This window comes from Kogia breviceps, chromosome 15, assembly GCF_026419965.1.
Source record: "Kogia breviceps isolate mKogBre1 chromosome 15, mKogBre1 haplotype 1, whole genome shotgun sequence".
In the NCBI taxonomy this organism is placed as follows: domain Eukaryota; kingdom Metazoa; phylum Chordata; class Mammalia; order Artiodactyla; family Physeteridae; genus Kogia; species Kogia breviceps.
The window spans coordinates 72,296,635-72,323,275 of NC_081324.1; the positions used below are offsets into that span (position 1 = coordinate 72,296,635).

The 26,641-nt window shown below is 47.4% G+C and overlaps 3 protein-coding genes across 13 annotated transcripts in view; 1 reads left to right on the forward strand and 2 right to left on the reverse strand.

The window, feature by feature from the left end:
* Positions 1 to 316: 316 nt before the first annotated feature.
* On the reverse strand, positions 317 to 12,445 carry UNG (uracil DNA glycosylase). Of its 2 annotated transcripts, XM_059040321.2 has the most exons (7): positions 12,223 to 12,445; positions 11,360 to 11,566; positions 10,747 to 10,842; positions 8,127 to 8,224; positions 7,382 to 7,470; positions 5,607 to 5,785; positions 317 to 1,466 (listed from the first exon to the last, which is right to left on the reverse strand). In XM_059040321.2, the coding sequence occupies exons 1-7, from the start codon at positions 12,349 to 12,351 to the stop codon at positions 1,326 to 1,328; spliced, it is 939 nt and encodes a 312-aa protein (XP_058896304.1). In that variant the 5' UTR covers positions 12,352 to 12,445; the 3' UTR covers positions 317 to 1,325. The 2 variants fall into 2 exon arrangements, with proteins under 2 accessions (XP_058896304.1, XP_066870785.1); XM_067014684.1 differs by lacking the exon at positions 12,223 to 12,445 and having other exon boundaries at positions 11,426 to 11,845.
* A 3,046-nt stretch (positions 12,446 to 15,491) lies between these two features.
* ALKBH2 (alkB homolog 2, alpha-ketoglutarate dependent dioxygenase) lies at positions 15,492 to 20,361 on the forward strand. Of its 2 annotated transcripts, XM_059040323.2 has the most exons (4): positions 15,492 to 15,673; positions 16,050 to 16,487; positions 17,278 to 17,476; positions 19,088 to 20,361. In XM_059040323.2, exons 2-4 carry the CDS (start codon positions 16,211 to 16,213, stop codon positions 19,392 to 19,394), a joined length of 783 nt encoding a protein of 260 aa, XP_058896306.1. In that variant the 5' UTR covers positions 15,492 to 15,673; positions 16,050 to 16,210; the 3' UTR covers positions 19,395 to 20,361. The 2 variants fall into 2 exon arrangements, with proteins under 2 accessions (XP_058896306.1, XP_066871284.1); XM_067015183.1 differs by lacking the exons at positions 15,492 to 15,673; positions 17,278 to 17,476 and having other exon boundaries at positions 16,119 to 16,487; positions 19,088 to 19,377.
* Positions 20,362 to 21,223: 862 nt separating this feature from the next.
* The window catches only part of USP30 (ubiquitin specific peptidase 30), a 30,307-nt gene continuing 24,889 nt past the window's right edge, over positions 21,224 to 26,641 (reverse strand). For all 9 annotated transcript variants that reach the window (XM_059040303.2, XM_067015182.1, XM_067015181.1 and 6 more), the window contains 2 exons: positions 22,426 to 22,546; positions 21,224 to 21,952 (listed from right to left, as the gene is read on the reverse strand). In XM_059040303.2, coding sequence (XP_058896286.1) covers positions 21,688 to 21,952; positions 22,426 to 22,546 — 386 coding nt within the window. In that variant the 3' untranslated portion in view covers positions 21,224 to 21,687. The remainder of the gene's footprint in view (positions 21,953 to 22,425; positions 22,547 to 26,641) is intronic.

Genomic DNA, 26,641 nt, shown 5'->3' on the forward strand with positions numbered 1-26,641 from the left:
CCCGACCCCGTTCAGACCCCATGCCTCCTCCACAGCGCCTGGGGTGCTGCGCCAGGCTCGGCTGTGGCCGAGCTCAGAGCGCACCCGCCTCGCCGACTCCAGCTTGCACCCCTCCCAGGAACCCGGTCCAGGGATTACAGAGGCCTGGCGCAGGGGTGGGCGGCTCCATCGGAGCGGAGGGGCGGGGAGGAAGAAGGGCGGCACGGAGGCGGCCCTTCCGGCCCACAATGGTTGTCATGGCGACCGCGGGCCGCCCCAAGCCAAGAGCAGTCTAAAGAGGCGTCCGCCCAGGGCCCGGAAGGAGCAAGCACCGAGCGAAACTTCAACAATCTTTTATTACCAAACTCTCGCAGGGTTAACCCTTTAACCCAGCTAACAGCAAAACAGCGCTCTAACGGCATCTGGGATTGGAGGTGCACACCTAGTAAAGACTGCCTCTTAAAAAAAGGATTAAAAAATATATATATACATATACACATCTGTGTTAAGTATCTTAACTTACCAGCAAAATTTACCAGTGTTGCCGAAAAAAAATCCCAAAGTGATTTCAGTCTAACCGCACCCCTACCCTCCACACACAAAACAACAACATTGGCAGTGTATGCTGGCTCAAACCCCATGCGGGACGCAGCTAAGAAAAAAGCATTTCTTTCCTCTTAAAAAAAAACAACAAAAACCTTTCTCCTCCTTCCTTTTCAACTAGAAACACCCAAAGAATTACATAACTAATTGCATAGACTAGACCCAGTTCACCTTCCCCATCCTCCAGAAGTTCACACCAAGGATGGTTCCTTAGCAATTTTCGCCAGCAGTCAGGAACTCGATCCCCAATTTCTGGGAACTTGCAAAACGTCCTCAGGCTTCCTGAGGGCTCCGAGAAAGATCACAGGCCAGTGTACCTGACCAAGACTGGAATGCCAGGCTGGGTAAAGAAAGGGGCCCTTTCCAAATAAAAACACCCAACACCACAAAACGTAAAGTCTAACCTGCCAGGTAAAAACAAGGAGCAGCTGGCTGTACCAAAAAGGTGCTTATCTCCCTGCTTTGACCATGAAAGTAATAACAAAGGGGAACAGAGTCCAGAGTATTTGACCTCATCTCCCTTCCAGAACCTTGACCCACAGACAGCATATTCCAGGCCAGAGGTCCCAGGGTGATTTTTGTTTCTGGCCGGGTAAAGCTGCTCCGCGGAAAATGTGTGCCCTTATGCAGGGTGCTGAAGAATTAGGAGGGAAATTTTTTGACTTTGACTTCGTAAATGAATGATACTTCAATCACAGCTTCTAGAAAACCACTCAAAGACCCCTGACCCTCAAGGGTCAAGGTCACAGATCCTTCCAGTTGATGGGCTCTTTGCCGGACTTCTGCAGCAGCTCGTTGGTTTTAGAGAAATGCCTGCATCCGAAGAACCCCCTGTACACTGAAAACGGCGAGGGATGCGCGGTCTGCAGCACGTGGTGCCGCTTCTGAAAGAGGAGGAGACGGGGAGTGAGACTGTGGGGACACTCTCAGGACTTTAAAAAATAATCACTCTGGCTGTGGCGCTTTCTGTCAGCTCTGCTGCTCCCCTGTGACCGCTCTAAATTCGCCCGCTTTCCTCACGGTGTTGGTTTACTTGCAGATTCCACACAGGTCCATGCGTTCATCCTCCATTGGTTGGTAGAGCCACTACCTGGGCTAGGCTCTAAGGATGCAGAGCACCCGTCGTCTCTGCCCTCCACTGGGCACTCTCTATAGGACTCGTAGGTGCCCTTGTCCTATGACCCAGGAGTCCCACTGCTGAGACCGTATTTGGTAAAGGATGCCATGATGCACACATCTCCATAAAGATGCAAGTATGAGGAGGTGCACGGCTCCTATCAGGTAAAACCTACTATAAATCCAGTGTTATGAAACAGATTACAAATATTTTTCTAAGGTTCTGGCAACGCAACACCACTTAGCTACTAGAAGAACAAGATCGAGCTACATATGCTGACACAGGGAGACCTCTAAAATATGTCAAGTGGGAAAAAAAAGCAAGAAAAAGTGATAAATGCATTAAATTAAAAAAAAATTCTTTGGTAGGGGGATAAAACCCAAGACACTATTTATAGTAGTTCCTTTAAGTGAAAGATTGTACCTTTCTATGCTGTTTGCATTATCTCACCACCAAAATAGAATACTTAAAATATTTTTAAATGTCAACTATAGTTAACTTAGCAGGAAAATTCTGGACCATTTTTGTTTTCTTTATTCTTTCCTGTATTTAAATAAAAATCACCCAACAGGGCTTCCCTGGTGGTGCAGTGGTTAAAAATCTGCCTGCCAATGCAGGGGACACGGGTTCGAGCCCTGGTCCGGGAAGATCCCACATGCCATGGAGCAGCTAAGCCTGAGCACCACAACTACTGAGACTGCGCTCTAGAGCCCACAAGCCACAACTAGAGAAAACCCGCGCACAGCAATGAAGACCCAACGCAGCCAAAAATAAATAAAAATTAAAAAAAAAAAAATCACCCAACAAATAATTGTCTTTCAAGATACCCCTGCCTCCAAGGAGCTGGGCTGACGAGGGGCCATCAGTGAAGCCGGGCAGCCCAGTGTGGGTCAGGGCATGGAACCTGGGTTCCTTCAGGTCCTGGCCCTGCCACTCAGCAGTGGCGCAGCCCCGGGGAAGTCGCTGACCCTCCCTGGGCCACAGGTCACTTTTCACCTGTGGACTGGAAGTTAACAGCAGCACCAGCTCAGGAAGATCCCGTGAAGAATAGAAGATGGGTCGTGCGTGCAGAGCATCTCAGGAAGGGATGCAGGCCGCGTGCTCAGCACAGGGTACAGCATATGGGGCAGGCCCCTGAACACGTGAGCTGTGTGCATTATAAAGGACCAGTCAGCCAGCCTCCAGGGAAGGAAAAGACCTCTACATGCTGGACAGAGGAAGCAGGACATTAAAAGGCAGGCAGGGGGGCTTCCCCGGTGGCACAGTGGTTGAGAGTCCGCCTGCCGATGCAGGGGACGCGGGTTCGTGCCCCGGTCCGGGAGGATCCCACATGCCAGAGTGGCTGGGCCCATGAGCCATGGCCGCTGGGCCTGCTCGTCCGCGTCCGGAGCCTGTGCTCCGCGGCGGGAGAGGCAACAGCAGTGAGAAGTTCGCGAAAAGAAAAGAAAAAAAAAAAAAAGGCAGGCAGGGGAGTGGTGGTGGTGGTGGGAGAAGTCCAGGTGGTTCAGGGGGCCTAGAGTTCACAGAGGGTGAGAGGCAGGCCAGGGCCATGCCCAGACCCCAGCTCATGAGCCCAGGTCAAGGCCTTCCAAGAAGGCGTCTGAATGCTCTGCTCTGGGCAAGATGAGACGGGGCTGACCTGAGGCTAAGCTGGGCAGGTGGGAGGGGCACTGAGAGAAGAAAGTCTGTGTATGACTGGTTGCAGGAGGTGGGGAACGATACAAAGGGTGGAGAGGGGGAAGGAGTATCCTTGGGCATCCGGAGGCCCAAGTTTAGTGAGGGATGGACGAGGAAAGGAGAACTGGAAAATGTTGCATTTGATGTGCTTCCAGGTCCCTAGTAAGGAAGCAGCTGAATATATAGATCTAGTGCTCAGGAGACACCCCAGGTTAGACATGTGCAACTTGGTTTTTATAATGGTCAATCTACTAGTTGTGTTTTTTTTTTGGCCACGCCATGCAGCATGCAGGATCCTAGTTCCCCAACCAGGGATCGAACCCAGGCCCTCTGCAATGGAAGCGCAGAGTCCCAACCGCCGGACCGCCAGGGAAGTCTGGTTTTTAATGGTCAAGCTACTTTAACAACTGTTTACTTTCAAACTGAACCGTTATTAAGATTACAGATAGACTGAGTAAGGGCGCTTCTGACCACAAACCTCCCTAAGACACAGACTGGAAATCACTCCCATACACACTTCATTACCGAGATAGTCAGATCTGAGCAGTTAGTTCGTTCATGGCAGGTTTTATTCCTACTATTCCCTTCCCGAAAAGAAAAACACCTGAAAACACCCTGTTCATTCACACAGAACCTTTATAGAGAAAGCAGCTCCTCCACCTGACCTACACGCTCCCTTGCTGTTTGCATCCACGTGTATAAAGACACTGGAAGGAGGCGTCAGACAGTCAAACCCAGTGCTTACCCCAGGCCAAGAAGAATCTGAACGGATGGAGACCAGGAGGGGACACCTTAATAACCTTTATTTTCTAACCATGTGAATCTACTACCTTAAAAAAGGAAAAAAGGCCTAAATTACGAAATAAAGGTAGAACTCCACTTAAGAGAAAATGGAGGAGATAACTGACATGTGAGTCAAGTCTCTAGAGCTGATGGCTGGCTTGGAACCCTGCCACCCTCGGCCGTGGGCTGGGCAGGCCTCCCCACGGGCCCGCCCAGGTGAGCTGGCTGCTCGGATCAGAGTCCGAAGCTCCATTCACCGCAAGCGGGCAAGTGACCTCGCCTCCCTGAGCCCCAGTACAAAGCGGGGTCAGCGTATCCCTCCCACCCCCAACAGCCTTTGTCAAGGTCAAGAGAGGTGCTGTGTGAAAAGTGCTGGACTTGCTCCTGACACCTGTCTGCACACCTCTGATACACCATAAACTACTGCCATGTTGCCTCGGTTCATCCATTTACCTCACCTATGACGTGTTTATGCTATGATTTCTCCCCCCACCCTCACCGCCCAATTCAGTGCCTCCCGGTAGCCCAAGCTAAACACTCCTCCTCGCCGTCTCCCTCCCTCCCGGCCCCACACTCCCTCCTCCCCTTGCCAGAGTCTCCTTCATACCAGCATCACCTCCAGTCTGGCCACAGGCATCCCAGGGAGAAATGCCAGTGCTCAGCACAGAGGGGAGGCGGGATTAGCATGGTTTTAGGACTGGGTTTAAGGGGATGAGGGAGGGCATTCAAGGATGACTTCCGGTTTTTAATCTCAGCAACCAAGTATACGCAGGTGGGGCGGGGGAGGATGCGGGGGGGGGGGGGGGCGGGCAGAGACTGAAAAGCTGGGTAGGTGTCGGGGACCAGCAACCAGGGCCCAGGTTTAATAATCATCGCTGATGGTGTTTTCATGGGGGGAGGTTAAATTTGCGATTAAGTGGAACTCTTCATGTTTTCCATACACCCTCAAACTTGTTGAAAGCAACAGACTTACCTCGCTCATCATTTACTGCATCGTTTGTTACATGAATGGAGCCTGGGGACGTGTGTATCTTTCTGTGTATGCAGCAAGTCTATGCCAGTGTTACCAACTGCATCTAAGCAGAAGTTGGCCAGCTGCTCTCCTCATAGACAACTAATCATTTCGTCTGAGTTCTGTTCAATTTTCTTTCTTTTCTTTTTTTTTGGGGCTGCGCTGTGTGGCTTGCAGGATCTTAGTTCCCTGACCAGGGATGGAACCTGTGCCCCTGCGTTGGGAGTACAGAGTCTTAACCCCTGGACCACCAGGGAAGTCCCTGAATTCTGTTCAATTTTCAATGGGAAACCTAATCCTAATTATTACAGTTTTAAGGAAAAATAAGCTTCATTTTATGACATGGATTTTCTAGGACCACATAAAGGGATTCCTAGAATTCTCTAACCTGTTTAAAAAAACAAAAAAAAACCAAAAAAAACCCCCAAAACATACCCTATCAATGGCACTGCCTTTCTTCTGAGCATAAGAGCCCCAGAGCAGGAAGACAAGGCCGTTCGAGTTCTGATTGAGCCAGGACACAACAGCATCGGTGAACTGCTCCCAACCTCTCTCTTTATGAGAATTGGCCTGATGCGCCCGGACGGTGAGGACGGCGTTGAGCAGGAGAACACCTGCGAGCACACAGCGAAGAAGCAGGTTCAAGGGAGGCTGAAATGTGGAATCTAAAGTTCGACACAAATGAACATGTCTACGAAACAGAAACAGACTCACAGATAATAGAGAACGGACTTGTGCTTGTCACGGGGCGTCGGGGGGATGAGGGAGGGATGGACTGGAAGTTTAGGGTTAACAGATGCAGACTATTATATATAGGATGTATAGCACAGGGAACTCTTCAATATCCTGTGATAAACCATAATGAAAAAGAATGTGTATATGTATAACGGAATCACTTTGCTGTACAGCAGAAATTAACATTGTACATCAACTATACTTCAATAAAATTAAAAGAAAAAAAAGGGGAGGCTGAAGCGAGTTGGCCTAAACACCCAATAACGGGCTCAACGCATGATGAAACCACCCCGAGATGGAAGCTGGTGCAGCCACCTGAAATCAGGTGGTAGAGAAAGCTTTAGGACACGACCAGCCGGTGCCTCTGTGAGAGATTCATTTTCACCTCTGCACTTTCAAGACGGAACTTCTGAGTTTGCAACAGTGACCGTGCATTATATCCATCATCAGAAAGAATTGTTTAAAAAACTATACCCTGGGCTTCCCTGGCAGCGCAGTGGTTGAGAGTCCGCCTGCCGATGCAGGGGACATGGGTTCGTGCCCCGGTCCAGGAGGATCCCACGTGCCGCAGAGCGGCTGGGCCCGTGAGCCATGGCCGCTGAGCCTGCGCTTCCGGAGCCTGTGCTCCGCAACGGGAGAGGCCACAACAGTGAGAGGCCCGCGTACCGCAAAAAAAACCAAAAAACAAAAAACAAAAAAACAAACCCTAACTGATATGAAATAACCCTGGAAAGTAACACAAGGAGGCCAAGACGTTTCACTGAAACAAAAATCTCACTGCAAGAAAAGAGTAGATATTCTTTCCTTATCCTGATTATAGTTTGTTAAAAAAGGAGAAAGAAGTCCCACAGATAGGTATTAAACACACACAACATAACCCGTGTGTCGAAATGAGAAAACTTGAGGCCACCTTCTGAATGGTCGAAGTTGAGTGGCTCAATGTAAAATATGAATGACGAGGAACCAACTTTTCCCTTTCATACTATGATTAAAACATGAAAAGCACTGGCTGCAGGATAAAAGCGAGATACATTTTTTTTTTCACTAGATTAGTGGTTTATTACAAAGGATATTAAAGGATGCAGTCAAGGCAGATGAAGAGGTGCAAAGGGCAAGATAGAGGGAAAGGGCCCGTGGCTTCCATGCCCTCTCTCAGCTTGCCTCTCTCTCCAATCTCCATGTGTGCACCAACCCAGAAGCTCTCCAAATGTCATCCTTTGGGGGTTTTATGGAGGCTTCATTACATAAGCACGGTTGATTAAATCACTGGCCACTCACAATGGATTCAACCTCCAGCCCATCTCCTCTCCCTGGATATCAGGCGGGTGGTGAGATACATTCTTCGACTTACATAAACTTAGCCATTTTATTAGAGCTCTCTGGCTCTTCATGGGTATCTTTTAAAAATATAAGCAAGCCAGACAGAAAAGACAGTTGAAATCCATCCAAAACACATCTAGCAGTGGCTGGTTTACCTTGCCTGGCCCATCCGGATAAATCTCCATGACCAGGATGAACAAAACCATCTATGTCTGTAGACAGTTCTTTATAAATGTTTTCCAAACTGAAAGCAAGCCAGAAGAAAAAAAACAAAAAAACAAAAAAACAGAATCTTAAGCACAATTCAGAAAGTTCAGGACCCTCCAGCACACGCGCGAGTTAGTCTGCAAAGCCAGCCCTCGGGTCGGACAACAGGACGCACTGCACTGATTCATGGGAAACACTGCCCTTCCTTTAGACAGGCACACCTGCCAAACACCTTTACTTCGGTCAGTGCTTGGGTTCAAGGAAGAGAACTTTGGAAAACCTAAGCAAATTAGCCCAGGAGTTACCACCCCACTCCCAAGTGATGGATTTAGTTTATACCTTTAATGTTCATTATATTTGTAAATGATAGGTAAAGTCCTCCAAAGCAGGGGTTCTTAACCAGGGGTGATATGGCCCCACAGGGACTGCTGGAAACGTCTGAAGACATTTTTCATTGTCACAAATGGGGGGGCGGGGGGGCGCGTGCTGCTGGCATCCCGAGGCCAGGGGTGCTGCTAAACATTCTACCACGCACACGGCAGCCCCCCGACCACAAAGACCCAGCCCCACGTGTCAGTAGTGCAGAAACCGAGAAATCCTGCTCTAAAGGCTAGTGACGGTCCCACAAACAGGTGCACCTGTAATTTGAAAGTGATCACGATTGGAGCTGAGCCACCTGTAAAGCCTGCGTACCTGGGCGGGGGTGGCACGGGCCTTTGAACACTAAAGCAGAGCCCATGAGCTTGATTGGGTCCGTGATATGGATCCTGTCCCAGGATGACAACCTTCACCTGTGAACACCAGATGGCAAGGATCAAACACTAAAGTACAGGCAGCCTGAACGGGCACCTGGCTGGCTGATAGCTTATACAAAGGAGCACTATGAGGACAAGGGCAGGCCCCCCTCCCGGCCCAACTAAGAGCCCCCAGAAGGGAGCAGGTGACTTGGCACCAGCACTTTGCATTACCCAGTGATCCTTCCCTCAGTCACCTGCTGCAGTGCCCCCTCCCTTCTCTGACCCACGTGTTTGAAACAAGCTGGGGGTCAACTTTGCTTTCATCCCCTTCATTTTTCAAATTACAAAAGGAAACACGCCCTTGTCACAAGTACGACCATCCAGAAACATATCAAGATCTCCCGGTTATCCCCACCCCATCCTGATTCAACCATTTATAATCACCTATTGATATATAATTAGGGTCACTGTACTCATCACCCTACATTTTTGTGTTTCTCACATCATACACTGTAGGCCTCCTTTCAGTCAACAGAGCTCAGTTGTTGATGGGCTGTCAGCTGGTTTCCCAGTTTTTTCCCTTAAAAAAATAACGCAGTAGACATCCTACTACATGTATCTTTACCTACTGCTGCTTTCATTTCTATGGAATAGATTCAGAAGAGTGGAGTTGTTGCTCACAGTATAAGTGTATTTAAAACTTTCATCGACATATGCCAAATTGCTTTCCACGAGTTGAAGAAACTCCAGTCCCACCAGCAGCATATGAAGGAGCCTGTTCCCCTGGACAGGTACACTGCAGAGATACTGTGGGTTTAGCTCCAGACTGTCTCATTAAGCAAACATCGCAATAAAACAAGTGACGTCAATTTTTTGGTTTCCTAGTGCATATACGATATGGTAGGCTATTAAGTGTGCAACTGCATGTCAAAAAAAAGTACGTATCTTAATTAGAAAGTACTTTATTGCTAAAAAATGCTAACCATCATTTGACAATGAAAGGTTGCCACAAACCTTTGATTTGTAAAAATCGCAGGATCTGCGAAGCGCAATAAAACAAGGTCTGCCTGTGTCCTCTTAAGGGATGGAACCAGAGGAGAATGAGGTCCCTGTCACCGTCAGTGGTGTAAAAATACTACTAGGCCTTTTGATCGGGTGCCCGCCCACCCACGTCTCTTCATTGCCACACTTCTGCCATGTTCCTTCTTAAGACTCTCCTTCCGTAGCCAACATACTTTATCTTTCAAAATACAGCTTCAGACGTTCCCACAATCAGGCAGCTTTCATGGGCCTCTCCGTTCCTCCGGTTGCTACTCACACTGCCCCTGGCATATTCCCCAACATGAAGCAACCTGTCTGAGCAGGGAAGCTTTCCAGTTCTGGTCCTGGATAAGGACCTCAGAGGAGCCAGGTAACATCCCCGACCCTCCACGTGCTCATCGGCAAAGAAGCCCCACTGGGCCATCTGACCCTCAGAAGTCTCAATGCACTTTTCTTAGTCTTTCTTTACAATATTGCTCAGTGGTACTCAAAACAGGACATACTTCAAACAAGGGGCAAACTAGTACTGAATTTAATAGGACTTGTTTTTTTTTAAAACTTTATAAACAAGGAGGTACGTCCGAAGTGCTTGCTCTAAAATGAAAGTTGTGAAGTCTGCTAAGTATTAGGAGTGTCAGCCTTATCACGATGGCTTCTTCAACAGTTTCACTTCTCTTTGATTTAACAGGTACTTATTAAATCATGGGATTCCTACCCTCAGCTTACAAAATCAGTAAGGCAAAAGGAGAACAAAAAAATGGAACACCTCCAATGCAAGCAGATACTAAAAACCCACATCACAAAGGAAACCCACATCACAAATATAGTGGGGGACAGGCCTCCTTCCGGGAGGTGCCAGAGATGCATCTAGTTGGTTTTCAAAAGACAGAAGTGAGGAGAGGGTCACCGCCCTGTCCAGCTCCAAAGGAGGAGAATGGAAGGTGGAGGTGAGGCTGGGAAGCAGGAGGTGGCCGTATTCACCCTCAGCTTTCATAGTTTACACCCTGGGAAGCCACAAACAAGCTTCTGACAGCGAGCAGCCATTGCGTACATTGAACCAAAGCAAAGGAATGTGTTAACAGGAGATGTGTTCAGGCCAGAAATCACGAGTTTGAAAGCATCAGCTGTAAAGGATGGTGTGGTCAGACAGAAATAACAGTGAGCTGCAAGTCAAGGTGGGACTGCCGACAACCACTTGAAAAAGACTTAACTGCTTCGTGCCTCAGTTTCCTCACCACCACACTTTACCTCTCACGGGCATGGGGTCGGTTTAGGTTAAAATAAAATACAAGTGAGAGCATACAGACCCACGGTTTACGTACATACTTTTCTTTTTTTGCTATATGAACGGCACACAGTAAAAGTTAAACAGGGTACATATAGGCTAAAATACAACCCGCCAAACCTCACAATTTCAGTATTTTATTTATTACTGAATTATGGGCAGTGGCTTAACTCGTGTCCCTAATTAAAAAATACCATTTGAGTCCTACTCCCTCCCCTTTTAGTAAAATTCATCCACAATTTGTACTTACATCTCTTATGTCACACATTTTGGTCCATGTGAAGACTTGCTCCGGGGGTGGGTAAACAGTGTAATGTTTTCTTTCTTCTGCAACAAATCCCATAAGCTGATGGAAAGATAAACTAGATTTACAATCAGATTCTCACTGGAAAGCATAAGAATTCAATAAGAAAGCTTCTAATGCAAGCTACTGGAAGAGCTTTTAGCTAGCTCTTTGCCAAGTTTTATATCCAAATTCTGCGTAAAAATCAAAACAGTTCCCCTCCCGATATATTAATTCCCTTCCCCTTTCTTTGGGCTGGGTCAAAGTTGATTGGCCTGGCAGCCTTGATTTCCTGCGGGTGCCAACCCCGCCCTCTTTTTTTTAAAGGGCAGGTTTCATTCAGTCGGGTTTGTGGCTTTACCAGGCCACTCTTTCCTAGGGAGCAGGCTAAACAAACGGGTTAAGGGTTAAAAGAAGCTATGATGTCACCTCATAGTCTTTTAAGAATCTTAAACCGGGCAGATTCAAAACATCATGGCTGTATGTTGAAGGAGGGAAAGTAGGAGCTCACGAAAGCAATATCCTATAAACGTGGGCTTGGCCTGCTATATTTACAAGTGCCCGCAGTCTCCAACTTTACCTTAATAAAATATGGTTTCCCGAACTCCCCGCTGAGGTGCTTCTTCCAACTCTCACCAAAACCTACAGGCACATTGCGCGCTGCGAGTCTGAGCAGCGCGGCGGCCTTGTTCCTCTGGATGCGGACCAACTGCTCGGGGCTCAGTGGCGACGAGGGCGGCGTGTCGGGGTCCTCCTGCCCTGCCCGGATCTTCTTGGCGGGGCTGGCCTGCAAGTGGTCCCCGCAGAAACGGGTCACGAGCCGCAGCAGGCCTCTCCCGGGAGCCCGCAGCTTCCGTCCCCAACCCAAAAGCCCAGGGTAGAGGACACCCATTCTTGGGGTTTCAGCCCCGCTCGGCAGGTCCGTACAAACCGGACTCTGGAAACCCAGGGCTGATCCCAGTCCGGGATCAACAGGCCGCTGCCCCAAATTTCTAGTTTGGTACCAAAACAGGGCAGGAAAAAGGTCTGTGAGCAACGCCCGCAGCGCCTCGCTAGTTCGCGGAGAAGGGGCCCAGCACCCAGGGCCCCGCCCCGCGGGTCCCGCCACTAGCGTCCCCACGTGGTCTTTTCGCGGCAAAAACCCTCCCCCCCAGGACCCACCCCCTCCCTCCTCTGATTGGCGGGTGGGCCGGCCCCCTCGCCTCTGATTGGCGCCGTGGGCCCCGAGGTTCGCCTCCATTGGCTGACCCCTCAGCATGGCCGCCGATGGGGCGCCAAGGCGGCTGTTTTGAACACGTGGAGGCCCCAGTTTACCCAGTCAGCCCCATGTTCCTGCAACCCCTAGGTCGCGCGGGGTCCACCGCCCTCCTCGCCCTCTTCGCCCTCCTCACCCTCCCTTCCCCCTGACCCCCGGCCCCACGCGCGGTCCCCGCCGCGCCTTACCGCCGCATCCCCGCTCTCAGCTACCGCCGCCACGCCGTTCCACTGCTCGGCCGGCCCGGAGCTGCAGGCACGTCGCTTCCTGGCGGGGTTCGGGGAGAAGAAGGAGTAGAGGGTCTTCTGGCCAATCATCCTGGAGCCGAGGAGGGAGCGAACGCGCGCTGCAGGGGGACCCGCGAGCTTGGCGCCAGCTGCGGCGGTCCAGCAATTGGCGCCAAGCAACCCGCGCATGCTCTGACCGGGGGGGTGTGGGCGAGGGGGCAGCGGAGGGCCTAGTGCGCATGTGTGGGAGGGGCCGCTGGGCAAGGTCCCTGGGGCGAAGTGGGGCTCAGAAAGGTCGAGAGGGCAGGTCCTTTCCTTAGGTCGGTTCACTCAGATGTTTACTCTTTCATTCATTATTCTCACCCATCATACATCTGCCTTGGGCAAGTCCCTCCACCTCTCAGCCGGTGAAAGAATTTAAAAGTACCCGCCCCGTAGAGGTTTTGTGGGAGTGAAATTAGCTTTAAAATAGTCATTGTTTTCCTTGTAGTTGTCCAATTTTCACAACCTGTTTTACTGACGACAAACTAAGGCCTAGAGACCTAACCTGTAAGGTTTAGGGGAGACTTTAACAGAGGTCATAAAGGTTAAACTCCAAACTAGCCATCCTCTGAAAGACATCCCCATACACCTGGGATTCTTCTCTCCCTCCCTCCCCACATCCAAACTATGGACAGGTCCTCGAGGGTCTATCTCCATAATAAAGCCCCAATTCAAATGCTGCTCTCAGTCTCTTGTCTACTAACTACAATCCCAGCGGGTCTTCTCTTTTCCTACCTAATCATCTTTTTGAAATGTAAATTACACCATAATAATCCCCAGGTTAAAATCCTATAGTTTCCAAACATGTTTGGAATAAAATCCTAGCTTCTGCATACATAACAGATGGTCAACAGGCACAGGAAAAGATGCTCAACATCTGTAATTATTAGAGAAATGCAAATTAAAACTACAGTGAGGTATCACCTCACACCAGTCAGAAAGGCCATCTACAAGTAGTAAATGCTGGAGATGGTGTGGAGAAAAAGGACCCCTCCTACAGTGTTGGTGGGAATGTAAATTGGTGCAGCCACTATGGAGACCAGTATGGAGGTTCCCTAAACAAACTAAAAATAGAGTTATCATATGATCCAACAATCCCACTCCTGGGTATATATAGGGAAAAAACTCTAATTCGAAAAGGTATATGCACCCCAATGTTCACAGCAGCACTATTTACAATAGCCAAGACATGGAAGCAACGTAAACGTCCACTGACAGATAAATGGATAAAGAAGATGTGGTATATACACACAATGGAATATTAGCCATAACAAAGAACGAAATGATGCCATTTGCAGCAACATGGATGGACCTAGAGATTATTACGGTTACCAGAGGGGGTGGGGCAGAGATAAATTAGGAGTTTGGGATTAACATATACACAGTACTATATATGAAAGAGATAAACAACAAGGATCTACTGTATAGCACAGGGAACTATATTCAATGGAACCTATGATGGAAAATAATCTGAAAAAAGAATATATGTATATATATTGAATATATGTATATATAACTGAATCACTTTGCAGTACACCTGAAACTAACACAACATTGTAAATTAACTATACTTCAACTTTTAAAAATGGTTTAAAAAAAAATCCCTGCTTCGTACCAGTTGGCAAGGCTGCTTCGCCCTCTCACAGAAGCCCAGCTGCTGCGACATGATGAGCCTGGTTCTCAGCACGGTCACCAGGCATACCCAGCTGTCCCTTGTGTGGTCTTACACCTTGCACACACTGTCCCCCTGCCTGGAAAACTTGAGGTCTCAGCTCGAGACCCTGCCTCTGAAGGGCCTTCTCCTCCTGCCCCACTTTCTAGCAGGTCACTCTCTTTATAGCTTCTGTACTATCGAAGATGATCTTATTGGGACTTTCCTGGAGGTCCAGTGGTTAAGATTCTGCGCTTCCACTGCAGGGCACACGAGTTTGATGCCTTGTGGTGTGGCCAAAATAAAATAATCTTATTTATTCTCTCCTTGTTTATTTCTGTCTCCATCTCCAACATGTAACCTGGGTGAGGGCAGGGATTTGACCCTTGTTACTGTTATGTTCCAGCACCTAGGACAAGAAGCTTGATGTGTAAGAAGAAAAGATGCTCATAATTTAAAATTATTTTTAAAATAAGAAAATAAAAGCCACTTTGAAAAAGTTTGGCAGCTTTGTATAAAGTGACACATACTCTTACCATGTGCCCCTGCGATCCCACTCCTACGTATTTACCCAAGTGAAATTGGAATCTATATTCACAGGAGAGCTTGTACATGAATAGATATAGTGATCTTATTTGTATTTTCCCCAAACTGGAAACAACCCAAATGCCCCTCAAGCGGCAAGTGGGTGGACAAATTGTAGGGCATGAGTACAAGGGCAGCTTACTGAGCAATAAAAAGGAATAAACTGATACGAACAACACGGATACATCCTAAAAGCATTAGGCTAAGTGAAAGAAGCCAGACACAGCCTATATATTGTATCATTTCATTCACAAGAAATTCTGGAAAAGGTAAAACTCTAGGGACAGAAAACACATCAGTGGTTGCCAGGGGCTGGGTAAGGGGGCAAGTTGATAACTAGGAGACTTGGGGGAATTTTATGGGATGATGGAATTCTAGATCTTGATTGTGGTGTGGTCACACAACTGTCAAAAGTTGCAGAGCTGGACGCTAAGAAGGTTCAAAACAAGGCCCCCAACCTTTTTTCATTCCATTGGCCAAGAGAGAGAGTAAATAAAAATCGGTGATAATGAAAGCTGACATTTGTTTGAAGCACAGAAGCCCTTCTCACACATCCTCTCATTTACTCCTCATGGTGTTCTCATGGCATAGGTTTTGTAGTCCCCACTGTTTAGAGAAGGCAGTTCAAGCCCAGAGGGGTTAAGTGACCTGTAGGAGCCACACAGCTACAGTTGAGGAGACAGAAATGGAAGTTACGGGGTCTGATTGCAGAATTCGTGCTCCTATCTGCGACTATATGCTGGTTGGCCCAACTCCTTGTCAGGAAAGGAAATTAATCCCCCGGGAGAGAGGATACCGAACAACAGCTTGCAACGCGCCCGGAGGGCCAACAGGTGGCGCCCGGAGGCCGCCCACCGCTTTGTTTTGCAGATTTGCCTGGATTTTCTCCAGTTCGCGGCTGAAATCTACCCGGAAGCAGTTCTGTAGAGGGGGTAAGTGTTTCCTCTTTCCCGCGGGACCTTTCTAGAGTGTCTGGGACTAGCGGAGCTTCGCGGGAGCTGAGATTTTAAGGAGAACCCTCGGCACCGCCCACCCGCCGCACGTGTTACAATTCTTATTTTCTATCAGAATTCGTCGTGCTGGTGTATGACCACGTTTAACCTTTGTTACATTTCGATTCAGAATCATGCCCGTGTAAGGATCGCAATACTTACGTGTTTTAATACTTGCGTGGGAGGCCGGCCAGTTATCTACCCCCCACTCCCCAGCTTGTCCTTTGCAGGGTGGAAGGGAGAGAGAGACATGCTTTTCTGGGTGACTTTGAGCAAACCTCTCCTCCTCTCACTGTGTCAGTTTCCGCATATGTAAAGTGAGGGTTTGGGTTGCAAGCTTCCAAGTTTGCCATTGGCGTGCGAATTCCGGGGGGTGGGTGTTTCTTTAAAAATTCTAGGACGTTTGCGGGTGGAGGGCAGGCACACGTGGGTTTTGCAAGCTAGGCAGCTGATTCTAATACCTACCCGGGTGTGGGAGGGATCCTTCCAGCTTTAACCTCCTCTTACTTCCTTTATAGGACATAGTGTTAAACTTTAAAATGGAAACTTAAAAACTGGAGGAATGCCACTGTAAGACCACTTTGCAGAGTGGATTTTGGCATTTGGGACAGAGCCTGGGCAATCTCTCGCTCTCTTGGCCTGTCCACTGGCTACCAGGTGTTTGCTTTGTGGAGACTAGATGGACAGATTCCTGGTGAAGGGGGCTGTCAGGGGCCTTATGGGAAAGAGGGAGCAAGGGCAGACCGGAGGAGGCCCAGCAGGGTCGGCAAAAGACGAGGAGACCAGCAGGAAAAAGCCCAGGAGAGCAGCCCTGGGGAATGGAGTCCACTCGGCAGGCCTCAGCTGGAGGCACATTGGAGCCGAGGGCCTGGACTGCGATTACACAGTCCTGTTTGGCAAAGCCGAAGCAGATGAGATTTTCCAAGAGTTGGAGAAAGAAGTGGAATATTTCACAGGTAAGCAGGGGACGGGTGGGGGTGTGTGTGGAAGGCTTGTTGGATAAAACTAGTGGTCCATGTTTAGGGAAATCTGAACCCAGGAGCCATTAATTACGGATGAGTTTAATTGACTCAACACATATTCCGGGAACCTCTGGGCCAAGCAACTTGCTGGGTGCTTGGGATACAGACTTCATAACAGGGATCTCCTGTCTGCCGAGAGTGGAGAGATGGTAAATTACCAGGTAATTCCTATGCACGAGGTTCTCAGCATCACCTGGAGGACTTTGTTGCTTGTGAGAACACCATTGCTAGCCCTGCCCCTGCAGTCTAGTGTCTAGAGTTTCTGGGTGCTACAGATGATGCTGAGCCGGGGACCACACACACACAGAACCGCTGCAAGGTGGCAGAGCACGGGGACGGGGAGACGTAGAAATGCCCACAGGAGACCCAGCCTCCATCCTGAGCGGCGTTAGCACCATCTTCCATCGATGCCCACGCCCTTTGTCCCCACGGTTGGCAAAATCACCGTGCTAGCGTGTAACCTAACTTCATTTTGCTCCAATTTCAGCCTCTGTATCACGGTTCTAGTGAGCAGTTAAGTTAGGGTGTTTTTATAAAAAACTTGGACCAAGTGTCGGACAAGAATCACTGTCCTCACGTGAACGTTTTGGGCGAGCCACAATGATTTTTGAGGAGGGGGTCCCCGGTCGGGGTATTAGATGTTATTCCCGTTTTACTTCCTTTTCTCAATACTCAGGGAGTGAGTGTGGATTGTCTGAGGCTCTGCCATGTTTCCCCTGCACAGGTGCGCTGGCCAGGGTCCAGGTGTTTGGGAAGTGGCACAATGTCCCAAGGAAGCAGGCGACGTACGGTGACGCTGGGCTGACCTACACCTTTTCAGGCCTTACTCTGTCTCCAAAGCCCTGGGTCCCCGTCCTAGAGCGCATCCGGGATCGCATTTCTGCAGTGACTGGACAGACCTTCAACTTCGTGCTTGTGAACAGGTGACACCCTTACTGTTTTTACCTTTTACTTTTTAGGACAGTGGACTGAATTTCATAAATCTAGGATTCCACCGTACTTTACTCATTTGTACAACAAATAATTCTTCAGTGTAGTGAGGGGAGTAGTAGTGGAGCACAAGCAATTAGTCTTTATGGAGCGCTCACCATGGCGGGAGTGAGAGGCCGCAAACTAGAACAGGTGAACAACATAACTTCAGACGTTGATAAGGGTCTCGTAGAAAATTAAACAGGCTGATCTAAGAACGGCTGGGAGGAGAGAGTCCGGGTTTCTCAACAGCAGCACTCTTGATGCTTTGGGCCAGATAATCCTCTTTCTGGGGCTGACCTGTGCATTGCAGGACATTGGGCGGCATCCCTAGCCTCCACGCACCAGATGCCAGTACCATCCTGTGAATGAAAGATGTTGCCTGCCATATCATCCAACAAAGGATGCTGGGCCATCAAGCCACTGTAGCCCTGAGGGAGCTCAGGATGGAGACATACCCATTGCCAAGCCCTCAGCCCCTGCAGCCACCCCCAGTGGTGCCCCCTGAGGGGACTCAGGATGGGAAAGAACAGGATACTGGCCCCAGAGAGCTGAGGTGCATCTCAAAGGAGTGATTTCAGTGAGCCCAGACTGTCCCATACACAGAAAAGCACCAAATTCATTAGCTCGAGATGTCTGGTTTTCTTTTAATTATCAGTAAGCTTTTGATGTTCCAACGACCGGGTTTTGTCGTCTCCCCCCTTTACCTCTTCGGAGCAGTCCCCCAGAGCTGGCTGAGAGGCTGCCCCCTGGGCTTCAGTCCTCAGTTTTGTCCGCGGGATGAAACATAATTCTCAGCTTTTAGACTGTGCATTTTTTTCAGGGGTCCCTTTGGTCAGAGCAACCAGAATGTCTCCAGACGTCGCCTAGTGCCCCCTGGGGGGCAGAGTCACCGCGGTTGAGAACTCTGGGTTTAAGGGAAGATGGTTAGGGGGGAGGGTTCACGGAGGGGTGACGTTCGAGCTGATAACTAAACCGAGAGAGAGTGGGAGCCACACAGGCACCTGGAGGGAGAGCACAGGGAGCCTGGGTGTCTCGAGCAGAAATCCCGCTGGCACTGCTGGAAAGCAGTGAATGAGGGAAAGAGGGGTGAGCTCAGAGGCCGGCAGGGGCCAGACTGGGCGAGGAATGCGGGTTTTATGCTAAGTGTGGGGAGCAACCATCTTAAGCGATGAAGGTTTACACATATGAACCCTGCAGAACTCTTAAGACTCGTGTTTGGCCTCTATTGGTGTGCTCTTTTTGTTTTTTCCTGGCCGTGCAACGTGGCTTGTGGGATCTTAGTTTCCTGAGCAGGGATCAAACCTGGGCCCCCTGCAGTGGAAGCGCAGAGTCCTAACCATTGAACGGCCAGGGAATTCCCTATTGGTTTTAAAGCGTGTGATCAAAGAGGGCTGATAAGAAAGTGAAAGGCTTGCCTCATCTGTGGACTAGATACAGCCCTCCAGCCCCAGCAGAAACCTGTGCTTGTGGCACTGCTTCCCTGCAGGCAAACGAGGGCTCTGGGTGTGGGCGTGTTTCCACGGAGGGCTGTTCTGTGAACTCTGCTCGTTTTCTCACTGCAGGTACAAAGACGGCCATGACCACATTGGTGAGCACAGAGATGATGAGAGAGAACTGGCTCCTGGGAGCCCCATCGCCTCTGTCTCCTTTGGGGCTTGCAGAGACTTCTTCTTCCGGCATAAGGATTCCCGGGGGAAGCACCCCTCCCGGAGGCTGGGGGTGGTCAGGCTCCAGCTGGCCCATGGAAGCTTACTTATGATGAACCACCCAACCAACACTCACTGGTACCACAGTCTCCCCGTCCGAAAGAAGATTCTGGCTCCCCGGGTCAACCTGACATTTCGGAAAATCCTGCCTATTACGAAGTAAAAACGTTTTTAACAGCTAGTACTTCTGTTAGCTCCTTCCTTCTCTACTCCAAGAGGGAGCTGGCATTTCCTTTACCAAGAGGGAACATGGAAAAGGTTTAACCCAAGCGCAGGGCTTCTTACATACAGTGCTGAACTCAGGAAGAGGACGTTTGTATCGAGTTGGTGAATTATGAAAGAATACCAGTTGATGTTTTTCCTAACAAAACGATTCTTTTATTGCTATAATACACAGCAGATACAAAAGGTACCTTCAGCAAAAACATAAATCAGCAGTTATTACGGCATAAACTATGAGTTTAACTTAGGTTTTTGCAAAAAGAAGCGACTTTGTAAATAACTTAAAGCTAGAAGTAAGAGTATTTGGCTGCTACTTAATGCCTAACGATTTACAAAAAATGAGAAAGTCGCCTTTAAATCAGGGGAAGAGACTTTGCACGGAGATCATTCACATTTACAACCGTGGCTCAATCCCTCCGACCAAAGATCTGCTTACAACTGAACGCTAAAAGGATGAGCCCCGTTCATGCCCGGCGTCTCTCTCTAATGGCAGATTGCAAAGCGTAAGCAGCGGCAGAGCAGCAGCTGCTCAGAGCTACAACTTTGCCAGGCAGGTTAAGGTCACGTGATTGAGCATTTGTTTCCCCCAGACGCGGGTACCACGGGGACGTGCCTTTCGCCGTCAAAGCCGGGGTCTGTAAGGGACGTCTGCCGTGAACAGACCAGAAGCTTTGTGCGGCTGCTTTGTCCCTGAGGTGCGTGGCCTGGAGAACTTCACAGTCCGTTCTGTCAATAGCGAGAGTTCCGAGTCCTCAGGATCACCTGGGCCTCTAGCGCTTTCAGCTGACACCAAGGCCTTGTCTGGAAGTGTCTGCCAGCTGGTCCCCACCAGGGGAAGCACAGCCCTCAGCCTGGAGTCAGTCTGCATTTGTTTTTTGTTTTAAATAAAAGAGCCTAGCTAAAGCATAGATACCCCTGTGTCATGAAAATTCCTTCGGCCCTGGGCTGCCTTCATTAGACTTATCTGAAGAGAGGGGAGGATGCCCAAGAGAGGCCTTTTGTATGAGGCTACTGGAAACGAATACATTTAGAATATGGACCTAGAACAGAATGACAGTACTAGATGTCAGCCATAATTTTATGTTCAAAAAGTTTTTTTAAACTTCTTTTTTGTGGGAAGGCTGGACTTGGATGGTCATGGAATCTAACTCATCACTTTACAGATGAGGAAACTGAGGTCCAGAGAGGCAGGAGCCCCAAAGTTGGTGCCCTTCTTTCAGAATCCAGCTCTCAAATGGAGGCCAGGATTGTCTTTCTCACACAGCCCCCGGCTCCACCTGTAAACTCAGGAGCTCTTCATGGGCAATAAATAAGTAGATGAGAATAGCTGTCCACCGTGGGGTCCTTGTGTGAGAAAGGGTTTTCTACAGAGCGGAGGACTCGTAGGTGTGGCACACAGGCCACCGAGTTCTGGCTGTTCACACAGTTTTATAATATGCGATAATCACATCTTGGAGTCCAGGATACAAAAGACAACAGCAAAGAGAAAGCTGGTCACTTGTAACTGACAGAGTAGAGAAAGAATTTCCCCGAGGGGCAGATTTGGCAAATGAGCTTATATTTTACTACATATAAAGAATCGAAAGGCTAGAAAAAGACATATAAAAACGGAAGGTGGGTGTGCGTCAGGCGTCTTTTAACTGTTCTGCTGCTCTCCATTCGGTAAGTTTGGAAGGTACAGAGCTTTTCAAAAATTGTTTGTATGATTCCCAGATGAGGTGTATTTTCCGGAAGGGACATGCTACAAAAGCAATTGAGAGTGAAAGGCACTTTTTCTTCGAAGTTGTTGCCTTTAATAATTTCACTAATTCAACCATTTTTAAGGGACTGCTTATTAAAAATAAAAGATCTGTGCTGAAACTTGGAGGATCAGACAAAGTTAACTCCCCTCTGAGAACACCTAATGTATCAGAATCTAAAAAAGGTGGCTTCTGGAGTCTGGTTTCTCTTAATTACCTGGATCAGGTGAGTGACAAGACATGCTCTAGACACAATGACTGTTTTCCTAGCCCGGCACCGCCGCCCTGGTGCGCACGGGCAGAGCTGTGCGGGGAGCCTGACCTCATTTGAATCGGGGCCACCAGCTCCTGTGTGGAGCCTGCTCTTAGAACACACCAGAAGGCTGCAGGACTCTAGTGGGGCTGCTTGCACGTACACACCACAGCACACACACACGCACACAGACATACAGCTTGGACGGAGCCATCAGCTCTAGCTTCGGGGCCAGGGCAGAGTCATTCTTCAGACTTGCACTCCTGACTCTGGTGCTGCATCTTGGAAAGAACACGCTCGTAAAACAGCAGGTAGGCGCTGGAGGACAGCACCTCCTGCAGGCTGGCCTTGCGGACGGTGTCATCAGAAATCCACAGCCACTGGTTGCTGGTGGAGAGAGGGTTCTTGGCCGAAGGCGGGGACCGTCGGTAGGTCACGAAGTGTCCCGAGTGCATGTCTCCGTGGTGGACAACAACTGCCACCAGCTGGAAGAGGTACGTGGAGGAGCTGAACGGTAGGAACAAATGCCAGTGGTTTACAAATAAAACAAGGAAGGTTTAGAGGCAAAAGCAAAGAGTCAAACATCCTAGATGTTCAACAATAGGGGACTGACACAATGGTACAGCTATACAACTGAATACTATGCAGCCACTGAAATAGAGACCTGTGTTTACTGGCCTGGTAAACTGTCCATTCTGTGAGTGTATGTATGTTGTGTAGTATATGCGCGCGCGCACACACACACATTTATACACACACATAACTTTACAGAGTGGAAGACAAAGATTTAACTGGTGATCTATCTTTAGGTGGTGTCCCAAAAATTTTTTAAATTTCTTTCTTTATAGTCTATGTACATACTTTCATACATATGTACCTGTATACACACATACACGTAACATTTACATTTTATGGACTTTATAATTCTTATTTTTAAAGCCATCCATGAATGAGGCATATGCGTCTAAAAAGTGGCTCACCTGTAGTCAGGAACAGCTGGGAGGGGGAAGGGCATCGGGGTGGGCAGCGTGGGCAAGAAAGACGGGGAGCAGGTGCCATTCATGAAAATCTGTGTTTTGGGGCCCCCCGGGGGATTCCGAACTGCAAGAGAAAAAGGACGCAGGCAATGAAAGTAAGCAGCAGCTTTGGGTCAACAAAACATGGTTTGGATTAGCTTGAAATTTAACTCCCCAATAAGGCTACAAAGGAAAAGCAGATACTTGATTTTGTACTATGCTGATTCATAAAACTTCCTTTTTGTCTCTGCCTGTTTTAATCCCAAATAGGAAAAACTGTACCCAGCTCCTAGCCTCCTGCTCACTTTGACAGCTTTGTGAATCTTTGAGATTCCCAGCCCTGTTTGCTGAAGACCTGCACCCCTCCCAGGGAGAAGAGGAAGCCAGGGAAAAGAGTCCTTGATTTAAAACTGGGCCCTCTGCCCACCCCAGCCGCTCCCAGTGTTAAACTACTGATCTGCTGAGAAAGGACAAAGCTCAGTCTCCCTGTGAATGATGTCCTGCCAGGCCACACAAATGGATGTAAGAAAGAATAATGGTAGTAAGGGATGTTAAGTGGGGAAAGTCTGGGGTGCAGGGAAGACAGTCCTGGCACACGGGTGGCGAGTTCAGGCTTGGAGCCTTGAAAGTCGGTGAGTTTTCCTCATTTACAAAGAACTGAACAAATTACATACAGCACCTTTACAAAACTGTCCCAACGGGGCTTCCCTGGTGGCGCAGTGGTTGAGAATCCATCTGCCAATTCAGGGGACATGGGTTCGAGCCCTGGTGTGAGAAGATCCCACATGCCACAGAGCAACTAGGCCCATGAGCCACAGCTACTGAGCCTGTGCTCCGCAACAAGAGAGGCCGCAACAGTGAGAGGCCCGCGCACCGCGATGAACAGTGGCCCCCGCTCGCGGCAACTAGAGAAAGCCCTCGCACAGAAACGAAGACCCAACACAGCCAAAAACAAAACAAAACAAAAAAACTGTCCCGACACTTCGTTCCAGTACCAGATCCCCCGTCTGCTGTTTGCCCCAGACCAATCAGCCTCTGGGAGCCTCAGTTTTCTCTTCAGTGAGACAGAGTGATGATAGCTACCTGGCTTCACTGGGACCCGATTCAATAATTAGCTTCAAGGGAGGATGAACAAGAGACCCACTTCAGACCTAGAGACACAAACAGACTGAAAGTGAGGGGATGGAAAAAGATATTCCATGCAAAAGGAAATCAAAAGAAAGCTGGAGTAGCAATTCTCATATCAGACAAAATAGACTTTAAAATAAAGACTATTACAAGAGACAAAGAAGGACACTACATAATGATCAAGGGGTCGATCCGAGAAGAAGATATAACAATTGTAAATATTTATGCACCCAACATAGGAGCACCTCAATACATAAGGCAAATACTAACAGCCATAAAAGGGGAAATCGACAGTAACACATTCATAGTAGGGGACTTTAACACCCCACTTTCACCAATGAACAGATCATCCAAAATGAAAATAAATAAGGAAACACAAGCTTTAAATGATACATTAAACAAGATGGAGTTAATTGATATTTATAGGACATTCCATCCAAAAACAACAGAATACACATTTTTCTCAAGTGCTCATGGAACATTCTCCAGGATAGATCATATCTTGGGTCACAAATCAAGCCCTGGTAAATTTAAGAAGATTGAAACTGTATCAAGTATCCTTTCCTACCACAATGCTATGAGACTAGATATCAATTACAGGAAAAGATCTGTAAAAAAATACAAACGTATGGAGGCTAAACAATACACTACTTAATAATTAAGTGACCACTGAAGAAATCAAAGAGAAAATTTTAAAATACCTAGAAACAAATGACAATGGAGACACGACAACCCAAAACCTATGGGATGCAGCAAACGTAGTTCTAAGAGGGAAGTTTATAGCAATACAATCCTACCTTAAGAAACAGGAAACATCTCGAATAAACAACCTAAACTTGCACCTAAAGCAATTAGAGAAAGAAAAACAAAAAAACCCCAAAGTTAGCAGAAGGAAAGAAATGATAAAGATCAGATCAGAAATAAATGAAAAATAAATGAAGGAAACAATAGCAAAGATCAATAAAACTAAAAGCTGGTTCTTTGAGAAGATAAACAAAATTGATAAACCAATAGCCAGACTCATCAAGAAAAAATGTGAGGAGACTCAAATCAATAGAATTAGAAATGAAAAAGGAGAAGTAACAACTGACACTGCAGAAATACAAAAGATCATGAGAGATTATTACAAGCAACTCTATGCCAATAAAATGGAAAACCTGGAGAAATGGACAAATTCTTAGAAGTGCACAACCTGCCAAGACTGAATCAGGAAGAAATAGAAAATATGAACAGACCAATCACAAGCACTGAAATTGAAACTGTGATTAAAAATCTTCCAACAAACAAAAGCCCAGGACCAGATGGCTTCACAGGCAAATTCTATCAAACATTTAGAGAAGAGCTAACACCTATCCTTCTCAAACTCTTCCAAAAGACAGCAGAGAGAGGAACACTCCCAAACTCATTCTACGAGGCCACCATCACCCTGATACCAAAACCAGACAAAGATGTCGCAAAGAAAGAAAACTACAGGCCAATATCACTGATGAACATAGGTGCAAAAGTCCTCAACAAAATACTAGCAAACAGAATCCAACAGCACATTAAAAGGATCATACACCATGATCAAGTGGGGTTTATTCCAGGAATGCAAGGATTCTTCAATATATGCAAATCAATCAACGCGATATACCATATTAACAAATTGAAGGAGAAAAACCATATGATCATCTCAATAGATGCAGAGAAAGCTTTTGACAAAATTCAACACCCATTTATAATAAAAACCCTGCAGAAAGTAGGCATAGAGGGAAATTTCCTCAACATAATAAAGGCCATATATGACAAACCCACAGCCAACATCGTCCTCAATGGTGAAAAACTGAAACCATTTCCACTAAGATCAGGAACAAGACAAGGTTGCCCACTCTCAACACTCTTATTCAACATACTTTTGGAAGTTCTAGCCACAGCAATCAGAGAAGAAAAAGAAATAAAAGGAAACCAAATCGGAAAAGAAGAAGTAAAGCTGTCACTGTTTGCAGATGACATGATACTATACATACAGAATCCTAAAGATGTACCAGAAAACTACTAGAGCTAATCAATGAATTTGGTAAAGTAGCAGGATACAAAATTAATGCACAGAAATCTCTGGCATTCTTATACATTAATCATGAAAAATCTGAAAGTAAAATTAAGAAAACACTCCCATTTACCACTGCAACAAAAAGAATAAAATATCTAGGAATAAACCTACCTAAGGAGACAAAAGACCTGTATGCAGAAAATTATAAGACACTGATGAAAGAAATTAAAGATGATACAAATAGATGGAGAGATATACCATGTTCTTGGATTGGAAGAATCAACATTGTGAAAATGACTCTACTACCCTAAGCAATCTACAGATTCAATGCAATCCCTATCAAACTACCACTGGCATTTTTCACAGAACTAGAACAAAAAATTTCACAATTTGTATGGAAACACAAAAGACCTCGAATAGCCAAAGCAATCTTGAGAACGAAAAATGGAGCTGGAGGAATCAGGCTCCCTGACTTCAGACTATACTACAAAGCTACACTAATCAAGATAGTATGGTACTGGCACAAAAACAGAAATATAGATCAATGGAACAGGACAGAAAGCCCAGAGATAAACCCACGCACATATGGTCACTTTATCTTTGATAAAGGAGGCAAGAATATACAGTGGAGAAAATGCAGCCTCTTCACTAGGTGGTGTTGGGAAAACTGGACAGGTACATGTAAAAGTATGAGATTAGAACACTCCCTCACACCATACACAAAAATAAGCTCAAAATGAATTAAAGACCTAAATGTAAGGCCAGACACTATCAAACTCTTAGAGGAAAACATACGCAGAACACTCTATGACATAAATCACAGCAAGATCCTTTTTGACCCACCTCCTAGAGAAATGGAAATAAAAACAAAAACAAACAAATGGGACCTAATGAAGCTTAAAAGCTTTTGCACAGCAAAGGAAACCATAAACAAGACGAAAAGACAACCCTCAGAATGGGAGAAAATATTTGCAAATGAAGCAACTGACAAAGAATTAATCTCCAAAATTTACAAGCAACTCA

Excerpts from the sequence above, each read along its gene's own strand:
- ALKBH2 (XM_059040323.2), top strand. The coding sequence starts at position 16,211 with ATGGACAGATTCCTGGTGAAGGGGGCTGTCAGGGGCCTTATGGGAAAG. Across the intron at positions 16,488-17,277 it reads AGAAGTGGAATATTTCACAG|GTGCGCTGGCCAGGGTCCAG; the intron begins GTAAGCAGGGGA and ends TCCCCTGCACAG. Across the intron at positions 17,477-19,087 it reads AACTTCGTGCTTGTGAACAG|GTACAAAGACGGCCATGACC; the intron begins GTGACACCCTTA and ends TTCTCACTGCAG.
- UNG (XM_059040321.2), bottom strand. The coding sequence starts at position 12,351 with ATGATTGGCCAGAAGACCCTCTACTCCTTCTTCTCCCCGAACCCCGCC. Across the intron at positions 11,567-12,222 it reads CTGAGAGCGGGGATGCGGCG|GCCAGCCCCGCCAAGAAGAT; the intron begins GTAAGGCGCGGC and ends GACCACTTGCAG. Across the intron at positions 10,843-11,359 it reads GGAAACCATATTTTATTAAG|CTTATGGGATTTGTTGCAGA; the intron begins GTAAAGTTGGAG and ends TCTTTCCATCAG.